The 12,580-nt window shown below is 36.2% G+C and overlaps 1 protein-coding gene across 1 annotated transcript in view; it reads left to right on the top strand.

The window, feature by feature from the left end:
• LOC120352180 (xaa-Pro aminopeptidase 3-like) overlaps positions 1–12,580 on the top strand; it is a 43,098-nt gene that overhangs the window by 12,585 nt on the left and 17,933 nt on the right. Inside the window, 4 exon segments of the mRNA XM_039431887.1 lie at positions 390–544; positions 782–901; positions 903–1,083; positions 3,734–3,918. Coding sequence (XP_039287821.1) covers positions 390–544; positions 782–901; positions 903–1,083; positions 3,734–3,918 — 641 coding nt within the window.

The following is a 12,580-nucleotide window of genomic DNA, read 5'->3' as shown; positions in this document are numbered from 1 at the left end:
ACAATATAAATTGTTAGCACACCCCCTTTTTTATGTCTATATTGACTGGACTATCATTTGAAGTGAAAATTCATAGTCACTGTCTCAAGCCTCTGACTTCTCCCCTAATATTACATAGGTATATATGTTGAAAATATCTACCTTACAATATAATTCAGCGATATTGCATGTTATTTCTGGAGGGTTTAAAATTCATAGACTCAAAATCAATTGGAAAACTATTTCTTGAAGTTTGTAATGATTATCTAGTCACTGTAAGCTATAGTGCAGAGCTGTTTAAAAATACATAAACTCATTATTCAAAGCTAAAATGATAAATTAGGCAATTTTAATTACCGTGGGCCTACCTTTTAGATGATTCTAATTGGCATTCTGATTGTGTATTTTAGGTTTGAAAATACCCTGCAGCTCCTGTAGCTCTAGTATAAACCAACCTACTAGTGCAAGTGCAACGCAACCAATCGCCGGCCTAAGCAATGACTCTAGAGAATTATATGGTCAACCAACTAGCAGTACACATCCTCATCTCATGGTTGAGAATGAGGTAAAATTCTACGCAATATTTATTTTCATCCAATCTAATCAAGATCTCAAATATTCTATTATTTTCCTTCTTAATCATATTAATTTTTCTCAGTTATGATAACTTCAAGTCAGCATCTCGTAAGTCTTAAGACATTAAATTTGAAATAGTATCAGTGATAATGCTAGTAATATTAAAAACAAATACTTGAATAAAAACGTCTTGAAAACGTTTACTAAAACTGTTCGATTGTGGCAGCTCGTTCCAGGAATCACGAAGGACGAGTTTTTGGAAAGACGACACAAGTTCATGAAAAATTTGATTGAATCATCGGCACCTGGGCTCATCACATTGTCGTTATACCTCAGCCAGCAAAGTGTACATGACTGAAAAAATACCCTACGTTTTCCGTCAAAATAGCGACTTTCTGTACTTAACTGGATGTCAAGAACCTGACAGTGCAATGGTCATGGTTGGACGAGATGCCGACAAATTCATATCAACAATGTTCGTGAGAAAACGAGATGCGCATTCCGAACTGTGGGATGGACCAAGAACAGGCAAGTCTACTCATATTCCACAGTAATCATACTTTTAAAAAATGTAATCATACTTTAATTGGAAAAAACAGAGTTCTATTTTTGTCACATCTACATTCATCAGATTTGTACATAGGACTGCAGTTTCGTGTTGAAACAAACACATCTTCAGCTGTACTGATGCACTTGTTCACTAAACATCTAGAAAATGGTAGCCAATAGCTACTTGATATTTGATATTTTTATTTTGAAAGAGTATAAAGAGATTTTTGGTATAATTATTATGAGACCTCCTTATAATACAGAAAGTGATTCCTCTAGGAATATTATTGACAAATCCATAAAATGTTGTACTTCTGAAATGTCTTCGGTTATTCTGATCATTCAACATATCCACTACTATCAATGATCCATTTTGTTAATTATCTATAATTATTATGGAAAGCAAAAGGATATCCTATATCCGGGCACAAAAGTACTTCATTGTCATTTTCGGTTAACAGCCGTGGAAGATGTCATAATTTCTTCCTTGGGACTAGTATAATGAGAAACGCAATGATGATCAGTCGAAATCACAGGTTTTCGAGTTTTCGAGATATTCACTCTTGAAAGACTAAAATTGTTGAAATACAGGTTTTTATCCAATCTCTTTCAGGGCTTATAACTCTCCAACATGCATTTATAAGTTGATGCTTATCGCAGGCTTGTAGAGCATTGAATTCTCTTTAATTTTATGTATTATTTTATTATTTCAAGTTTTCATCTCATTGTTATAGTATCTTTGATGTAAGGAGTGAAATTTTCAATTTAGCTACAAGTGTCAACTTGCGATTCCACACCAACAGAGGAATAAGATGCGCACCTTTGCTATGTATATTGTATACCTCCTAACTAGTCGCAATTGAGCTGCAAAGCCAAAAATTGTGTTCCAGACACCCTTTACAAATTTAATTGTCAAATGATCAATTGTTGCAACATTGAAAATTTCTCCCCCTTTATCAAAGCTGCTATTAAAATGAAAAGAGGACTTGAAATAATAAAATAATACAACAGATTAAAGAGAATTTAATGAGCTTGTTGTTTACTCATATCTGTAAAGTATTTGTTAAGGGAGTGAGCATCAAGTTCAGCCTATTTTCACCTATAACTTCGTTTATGCACTTTCACAACTTCATTTTTTATTACAATATTTAAAATTTCCTTTATAATAGACTTTCTTCGCATGGTTTAAGATCTTATTCAAACCGTTACAATTGTTTATTGTTTATTAAAATTGTTTTTCAAACCGTTTTAATTTGTAAAATTTCCATGTTACTTGCAATAGACCAAGACTTGATATGCTATTTCAAATACCGTTTGTCAGAACCGCTTCCATTTCAATTCCTACCTTAATAGAACAATATTGTTCAATAGACTAAACCCATTCCTTAACCCCTTCTATGACCGCTACAATACATTTAAAAAAATCTTGTGAAAATTATGTTGCTCAATCGATGATTAAATTATTATTCGAATACTAACTCTTTTTCTCTTTTCAACTTTTTCTTCTTTTTTGTATATACATTTTTTATACCATACTCCTTCACTAACTTGAACTCGAATATCGTTCTCTTCTAATCTTATCTATTTGAATAGTTGTGAATGAAGTGCAATATTATTTTTCTTTTGTTTTCCCTTTTATTGTACTGTTATGCTATCAGATATGTCATTAAGGTTCGTACTGAAATTTGTCTGTGAGCCTTGCTATGTTTGTATCGAATAATAAAATAATAATCAATATGAGTTGTATCCATTACTGAAATCATTTTTATTAGGATATCTTTTTATCTAGAATGTATTCCATCTTGCGTCATTATTGATCTTATAATGCCTTCAGATATCCAGGGCTTCAGGGGACGAAGTCTGTTTGGTATCATTTTTACCTTCTTGCATTAATCTTTTAGACTGGTAAAAGTGCTTACAAATTTATCCACAATAGTGTGTCAATGATGTCATTCAAGACACAGATGCCATCTCGATCTTCATACCTCAATTGTTCAGAAAGTGCATTATAGTTTATTCTAGTCATTGTATTTACAATACATTTGTATTTCCTCTTCGATTTACGACCTTAACCGAGTTCAGAAAAACACAGTAGTGATCCGTTATGGTTGTCCTGAATGTGTTGAAAATTATTGTTTGAATTTTAAAAGAAATGTGGCCTGTGCAGGATTTGGTTGTACTTGTGAACTGGTATCATTATTTATATATGATTGAAACCATTGCTATTGAAAATTATCAATAATAAAATTACAGGATGAAGACAATAAAAAGGAAATTCTAAATTTAAAAAGTCAATGTAGTTTAATGTCGGAGGAAATACACAAACTAAAATCTATTTTGAAAAAACTAAAAGTATTATGGAAACTCTGGCCAAAAGAAAGTAAAAAATAAAACCTTACGTTGATGAAAGGAAATACTCTAAAAATGGTCGAAATGAAAATTACAGTGAGGTTTTCAAGCAATCAAGAATAAAACTTGGGGAAATAAAAGTGGGAAATCGAGAGTCCTGTTACTGATATCCAATCATAAACGTGATTGCAATGATCTCCTTTTTAAAAGATTATAAAATAAATTGATGACCAATGTCAAGAGTCTCCACTCTCTAATCATCAAATCTTTGATATTTCAGGTGTTGAGAGGGCCCCTGAATTCTTTGGGATCGAACAAGCTTTGCCTTTTACTGAACTGAAAGCATTTCTCAAAATGCTTATGAAAGAGCAGAGAAATGCCAAACTGTGGTTCGACTACTCCAATAAAATTCATCCGGAAGTCTCTAGTATTATGAGCAGGTTCTCTGATGAAAAAGAACATCAGGTGAGCGATGAATAATTATAATCTATCACGATTTTGATTTGTTATTCGCCTAGATGGATTAGTTTTAAATTAGGTAAGTGCTATTATTTTAGCTAAAAATTCGATCAGTTGATAGAATAGAATATCCATACCTATTTGATTTATCACCAATTCTCTTGAATATAGAAATATTATTGCACGCTCACTCTGAGGATAACTAACAACCTTTGTGAAACGACCATCAATAGTACATAACAGAAGAAACAATAATTATCATTATCTCATCTTTATAGATATAGGCAAATGACATAGTTGGTTTATTGTTCATATTTGAGTCAATCTAGATTATTTTGATAATTATTAGATAATATAGTATTATTAGTTCAGGCAATGAATGCTCAAAAAAGGGTATAGAGGTAAATGTTTGGAAGATAATTTTTGACCCCACAGTTCTGTTTAAGGGTAGTAAGGAGGTAATCATATCAAAAGTCCCCACCCCTACCCATTGTGCTGAGGGGTTGGGGGTGGTTCAAAGGTACCATTTTTTGGTTTCTCGCATATATCACAAGAACTATGTATCTTACGGACATAACTGTTACATATCTGATCTGAATCTGAATTATTTGGCACAGCCAGCATATGAAATTAAAGCTTACATAATTTCTTACATAAGTCATATCACAACATTTTCTATATCTTCTCTAGTTTTCAAAATATCCGCTCTTAAAGGTGCGACATTTTTGAAAAATCTGGTGTGGTACACTCACACAACTTTCCTTGCTCATATTTGAAACTACGATCAGACTTCTGTATAATATACATAATATATATAATTGTTTTCAGAGTACTTTTTCTTTGTGTGAATTGTAAAATTCAATGATTTTTTTTTAGTCGTCATTTTTTTAAAGTTGTCAAAACAGCTGTTCTACACATGAAATATCTCGACTATGTGTTCTTTTTATGAACTGCGCTACCTACCTACCTCATGCACGAGAAGGAGGTTACTAAGTCCATTCCCAAGGATGGGGTGGACCCCTCATGGTTACACAGAAAGGAGACTCATGCCAGTTGATAGAACTGATAAATAACTATAAAGGGTATGAATTTGAAAGAAATCGGTCAAGTTATTTTTGAGAAAATCGTGAAAAGCATGGTTTTTTAGTAATCATCCGCCATTTTTCTCAAGAATATTACGGAGCTCCTGCAATTTTCCCAGAAAAAAACTCATGTCATTTGATAGGGCTTATGAATAGCTATCCATGGTATAAATTTGAAGGAAATCGTTAGAGCCGTTTTCGAGAAAACAGTGAAAAACATGGATTTTTAGTCATTATCCGCCATTTTTCTCAAGAATATTACGGAGCTCCTAAAATTTTTCCAGAAATGAGACTTATGCCAGTTGATAGGGCTTATAAATAGCTATCCATGGTATAAATTTGAAGAAAATCGTAAGAGCCGTTTTCGAGAAAAACGTGAAAAACATGGTTTTTTAGTAATTATCCGCCATTTTTTCCGCCATCTTGAATTGAATTTTATTGAATTTCTTATTGTCGGATCCTCATGGTATAAGGACCTTAAGTTTAAAATTTCAAGTCAATCGGTTGATTACACACATAAATAATAATCGTGTTCACAGACATACACACACACACACACACATACACATACACAGACCAACACCCAAAAATCATGTTTTTGGACTCAGGGGACCTTGAAACGTATAGAAAACATGAAATTAGGGTACCTTAAATTTTTTTGGAAAGCAATACTTTCCTTACCTATGGTAATAGGGCAAGGAAAGTAAAAAACACTTTTACCTCAAAATTTTCTATTTTTGGCTCTTATAACTTTTTAAAAATCGATGGGAAAAATCTATGCTGATTATGAGCTTATAGAGCATTGAATTTCTTCAATTTGATTTGTGATTTCACAATTTTACGCATTTCCCTACAACTGTTGCAGCAGCTTTAGTGTTGAGTGTGAAATCTTCAGTTTTGCAACAATAGTCCTATTGACAAAGAAATTTGGAGGGAATGTTTTGAACACAATGTTTGACTTTGCAGCTTTGTTGAGACTAGTTAGGAGGAGAACATATCAGAAGTCCCCATTCATAACTCATGTGTTAAGGGGATGAGGGTGGTTTAAAGGTTGCATTTTTCAGCTTTTTGCTTCCACGCTCATATCTTAAGAATAATGCGTTGAACCGACATAACTAACTATTCCAAAATGAAGCTTGACAAACTCTCTACACGTTTTGTTCACGTTTTCGTGAATTCTCTACACGTTTTCGATATTCCCAACAGTTCCCGAGATTGAAAGTTTGTAATTGTTAAAATAACAGGTTTTTATCCAATGTTTTGCTCTTTCAGGTCTTATAACTCTTCAACAATGCATCATAAACTTATCATGTACACCCTGATTACCTTCAGAGGTAGGTGATTGATACCCAGGTGTTGCTCCTGGACGACTTAGCTCAGCCGTAATGTGGGCGGGGAAAGGAGGCAAGTTGAAGTTCTTTCTTCTCTGTATCTTAGCTGGGGTGGGCAGCACCTCCTGGTGCTTCTGACAGTGTGAAGGTTGCTCTCTACTCTGATGACACCACCCCGAGGTAATTTTGTATTGGCCTTACGGCCTCAGTTCTGCTCCAGTATAGTTGGAACAGGAAGGATGGACGGCATCCAATGGGCCGCTGTGCCCAGGGAAGATGGATGGAAGGGATGGCAGCCAACGGGCCGCTGTGCCCAGAGAGGATGGACGGAAGGGACGGCAGCCAACGGGCCGCTGTGCCCAGAGAGGATGGACGGAAGGGACGGCAGTCAACGGGCCGCTGTGCCCTGAGAGGATGGATGGAAGGGACGGCAGCCAACGGGCCGCTGTACCCGGAGGGAACGGACAGAAGGGATGGCAGCCAACGGGCCGCTATACAGGAGTGGAGGACAGGGATGTACGGCAGCCAATGGGCCGCTGTACAAGGAGGAGGAAGGTTGGGAGCGGAATGCTATGGTCTGGAGCTCGTCCGGCGTTTAAATACTCTCCCAAAGTAGAGGGGTTGGAGATGTGCCGCCACCCTCCTTATCACCGCAGTCATCTAGCTTGCTGATAGCCGAGCGTCTTTTAATAAAATTATTAATTTATTTCCTTGTCACAATTTTACTTAATGACATGCCACTCCTACTTGTGGAATGGGGGGCGTCTATGGCACCACCGTTGACTCTTCCACATCCATGTCAGTCAATGGTGGCATTGGTTCATTCCTTACCACCTTCCTGTTTGTTGGGCATGGTGGGAGTGTTGAATTGTCTTTGGAGGATGATATCCCACCTTGGATTATCCTCTTTGTTTTGACTATGAGGCTATCATCTGGCTCGACACAAGCTGGCGTTTGCTCCACTGTGACCTTGACCGATTCTTTCACTATCACCCTCTGTTTTGTTGGGTGAAGCGGGGGTGTCAGTTGGTCTGTGGAGGCTGGTATCCCACCTCGGGTTATCCTCTCTGTGTCGACTGTTAGGCTAGATTCTGACTCGTCATGAGATGGCGTTTGTTCTACCCTAACTTCCACAACTCTCTTGGAGTTTGAAGTGTTTGCACTGGCGGTTGGAGCATGTATCACGGCCTGTCGATCAGAGTCGATCATCTCATTACAGTGATTGACTATGACGTCCCAGGATGCTTGCCTTGGAATATATGACAACTCTGCTCTGGTATCAATCAAGGCATTGAGTTTGACTCCATTCAAACCAACCTGCATGAACATCCTTCTATTGTTGGGACTGCTGTTGTCCTAGTCCCCAATAAGAGCAATCGCAACATAATTTGCTGACTTGAAGGATTTATTGGGGGAGGATCCCACTGTACCTCTCTCGTGAATGTGTCAATTGTCACTCTGTTTTCACGCATAAACTCCTTGTCTAATAGTAACTCCTGTCCAAGTCCTTCCATTATAGACCCACTAGTGAAATTGTGGTTTGTTCTATAGTCACATTAGTAGTCACCTTCCCATTTAATGGGGTAGACCGTCCATCAGCTAATATTGCGCGGTGACATGCTGGTTCTTTCCGTATCATCCCTATTTTCCAGATGACTTCATAGACCTCATTACTCATATAATTAGATTCGGCGCCAGTATCTAGCAAGGCCTGACACTTTTTACCACTGATTGTCACGGCAATAAATAGTCGGTTGTCCCTTGATGACTCTTTGATCACAGGAATCATCTGTGTCGTTTGCACCACTGCTGTCTTGTTCTATGTTTCATTCCCCTTTTGCATATCACAGACACAGTTCCCTGCTCTCTTTCTGCATCTTTTACATGGCGGGATTTTGGGACAGTGTGATCTCCAGTGCCCCGGTTTTCCACATTGCCAACACACAGGTTCAGACTCATTAAGAGAGGGTCTGTTACTACTAGAGGTTTTCTCTGTTCCGACCTTGGATCTTGTAATTTTTTTCGTGTCCTCGGTTTTGTGAACTCTTGAATTCTGTCTATTCTGTTCCTCCTCTGCTTTGATTTGTTCATACTCTTTTGCGATTTCTTCCAACTCATCAATACTATGAACATCCGATTGCCGAATATACAATTTGTACCATGGGAGGAGATTCTTATACACTCTCTGTAATTTCGTCTAGCCTTTTCAAGAAGCTGGGAGCATCGGATTGGCCATCGAATGAAAGTATCCAGCTTCTTACTTTGTCATATAACACGCCTGGGTCCATGAGTGGGGTTTGTGTTAATGTTGGTTATGAAGTCAGCTTGGGCACCTGTTGCTGATTGGCACTTACTTCATTGCCTCATGCCCCACATTGGGCGCCAATCTATCACATACACCCTGATTACCTTCAGAGGTAGGTGACTGATACCCAGGTGTTGCTCCTGGACGATTTAGCTCAGCCGTAATGTGGGGGGGGGGGAAAGGAGGCAACTCGAAGTTCCTCTTCTTTCTCCTCTGTACCTTAGCTGGCATGGACAGCACATCCTGGTGCTTCTGACGGCGTGAAGGTCGCTCTCCACTCTGAAGACACTACTTCAAGGTAATTTTGTATTGGCCTGATGGCCTCAGTTCCACTGCAGTATTGTACCAAAATTTTGAGTTATTAAATAGAATTTATTCTATCTTAAGTAATTTTCAGTTCCCATAAAGATAGTAAATTTATTCTTGTTCATTGGCAACTTAGCCAGCATTTCTAAAATCGTTATAATTATGATCAGCATCTTATTAAAGTCCTTGATTCTCACGATCCCACTTGGAATTATCTACTCTCACGACAAATTTAGACGCCAGAATTATGCTGAATCAATCCCATAATTCTAAACTTGCAAAAGGGAAATAACTTTTCTCTCCTAGTTTCCTTCTTGCTTGAACGTATCACCTTCCTTATTTACTGAGGAGAAAGAGAGTGGGCGAAGAGAAATTCACAGGCAATTGGGTAAATATTTTAAATTATGATGGTAAAACTGATCAGTCTGGAAGCCTCTGAAACCTAAGAGAGTGATCATTCTAATCCCAGCTGTCATAGTGTTAACTGTTTCTTGAGATTTTCTTTCAATTTCCAGTAATGTTTTCGTTTGGGGGTACATTCTCATTCTCTCCAGGAGAATTTAATTGATTGTCCAAGTAAATTGGACATCTTTTGAAGTAACTTTAAATGTAATTGTAATTTAGAAGTAAAGTCCCCCTTATAGAAAATACAGTAATAATGTGATAGCTTGAGTTAATATGACGATTGATTTCCTCTATACTTTGGATCTTCAATACCCCTTTTGGGTTTGGTTTCTGTATTGGGCCGAGAATTTCCATTGTAAAAGGGCCGGCGACTTCTTCCAACCATGGATGGAATCGTACGTCATTGAATGCTGATGAGGAGAGGACAAGACTAACTCCCTTTTGGATCTGTCACCGCGACGCCTGAACATTCCTGGAGGACAACCAATCATCTTCACCCTTCATCCATCTCCACCAGGGACTCCGGACATCACGACGACAACTACAAGATGAGTACTTGATCTTTCCCCATCGGAATTCAATGTGTCCCTTAAATTTTGGTCTCTTAAAGATGTAAATGTAGTTAAATTTGGTCTCTTAAGACAAAGATAATCTTTAATTGAAGAAAGTATTTATTGTAAAGTGTTGTTTGAATTTAAATATTTAATATAGAGGCAATCAATCATCAAATGATTTTTATTTCGGATTCCTCACCACTAGAAATTTCACTAACCCCCTCCACCATCGGGGTCTCGCACAATTTCCAAACTTAATTATAGTTGTCTGAGAATTTAGGTTCTTAAAAGACACTATAGTATAGAAGGAAGAGGAAGGATGGATGGCAGCCAAACTGGCCACTGTGCCTAAACAGAATTGTGGGGTCAAAAATTGTCTTCCAAACTTTTCCCTCTATAACCTTTCCTTGACTGGACTATATACAGAGGGTGTCATATGTAATGGAACCCTTCAATAATTTTAGACTGTTGTAGGTAGTGCCGTTCTACCAATTTATCCTAAATAGGTTGAATAGCATTTTTCACCTATTAACCTAAAGAAAGTTATTGGCTCCAAAATGGTAAATTCTTGATAAATTATGAATGGATCTATTGCTAATGAATAGGAAATCCAGTTTTCAGAGCAAATCAACTTAAAATCTTCATAAGAATTTTGGCAATATACAACACAAATCCACAAAACAATACCTTACAACACTTAAACATATAGCATCATTACAAGCTGAAATACTTATCCATTTATATAGTTGAAAACAATGGCTATAGGCTTGTAGACACGCAAATCAAATTATACAAAATTAGAACACCATAAAACTGTTCAAATCTGAAATTAAAGCATTATAAATTTCAATTAAACAGAAAAATATTCAGAGAGCATAAAACAATTTCCATAGCCAGCCACCATTTTTTTGAGAAGGGCTTACAAAGATAGCATTTTAGATGAAGCCAAAAACAGTGATGACGTTATGAACACATCATCGATATTAAATTCCAAAAAAATATAAATTACAAGTTTAGAATTTACATTTTACATTTGTTCTCAATAAAACTTTATTTCGAAACTGTTATTTTAAATTTATTTATCCTCTATGCTATTTATAATGATCTGTTAATTCTGTTAACTCTGTTTTGGTGATACCATGGAATGTGCAACACAATTATTTATGATAAATTCTCAGTTAAAAGTTGTCCGCATATCGATTACTCTGATATTTACTATCAAGTTTTATAGATCTCGAATTGAAGATTCGATTTTAATCGAGAAAAAATGTAATATTACAGTAGATATAATACTGTAACTTTCAGCATAAGTTATTGGTCAAATACTCTACCTTTTGATGTACAACTGAATATCAACCCCTCATAAGGAGGTGACTTAGGGATTGTAATTCGAATATTTTGAATGTTAACAGTCATTGTGTAGTACATAATTTTCAAGGCCTTTCTAAAACAAGAATAAAAATTTTCTATGATACTTTTATCCAAAATGGCGGGTGATTGAAGTCTTAGTTTTTAAAGAAATAATAATTGATAAAGTTCAATCACCCGCTATTTTGGATAAAAGTATCAAAGAAAATTCTTATTGGTGTTACCTTTCTTGTTTTAAAAAGGCCTTTAAAATAATTATGTACCACACAATGGGTTTAAAACATTTTAAATATTCGAGTTACAACCCCTAAGTCACCCCCTTATGAGGGGTTGAAATTCAGTTGTACGTCAGAAGGTAGAGTATTTGACCAATAACTTATCCTGAAAGTTACAGGAATCGGTATTATATCTACCTACAACAGTCTCCAATTTATTTAAGGGTTCATATACATTTATGATTCACTCTGTATACTACTAGACGATAACGTTGAAGAAGCTTTTAATTGTTTATTGATCCTAGTTTACAATTTATGGTTGTCGACTCTATTCAACCTTTTTCAAATTTATCTTTTCTAATTACTTGGTTCAATCTTCTCAATTTTTTTTTATAATTCTTTTATTGATTCAATGATATACAATTTATTACTTTTTAAAATAATTTGGTGGAGAACTAACGGGCACAGCCCAAAACTGTTCCTCCTCTCCGAATTTTGATTCATTAATTAAGTCGTTCTGATCATTCTACTAGGTTCTTCTTCTATAAATGTTTTATAATTTTCTATGAGTTGTTGTGAAATCCCTATTAAAATCGTTAATCACTACTGTATCTGTTTTTCATCTACGAATCACTATTCCTCTTTGCTACTAAAATCACTGTTCCGCTTTTCTAATATATTTTAAGATATACTTGAAATAGGATAATATATCAGAAGAGCTTGATGACAAACATGGAGGCTCATCATAATTTGAAAATCAATGCCATAATGTGCAGAGGGATCCAAAGAAATGTATAAGCCAACACACTTTGTCAAAAATCTTGGTAATGTACTGGAATTCGTACCGCCGTGCATTGTTTGAGCGACGTCTTTTAAAAGACATGTAATCAATCCGTCCATTTGAAAAAGCTGACACTACACAATACGCGTCTCTAATCCTACAGTTTTCAACGTGGCCGTCTCGGGCAGCGCATGCGCTCTCAGCTAAACAAAGACACTCGACCACAGCTCAATATGTGATCAAATGAAAAAATAATGAAAACAATATATTTTAGTATGAACTGTTCATAGGTTGCGTATTAATAAGTTGGGATACGTGCTT

Source organism: Nilaparvata lugens, chromosome 7 (genome assembly GCF_014356525.2).
Source record: "Nilaparvata lugens isolate BPH chromosome 7, ASM1435652v1, whole genome shotgun sequence".
NCBI classification, from domain to species: Eukaryota; Metazoa; Arthropoda; class Insecta; order Hemiptera; family Delphacidae; genus Nilaparvata; species Nilaparvata lugens.
Note: the sequence above shows the minus strand (reverse complement) of the source record. Positions and strands in the feature narration are given on the sequence as shown.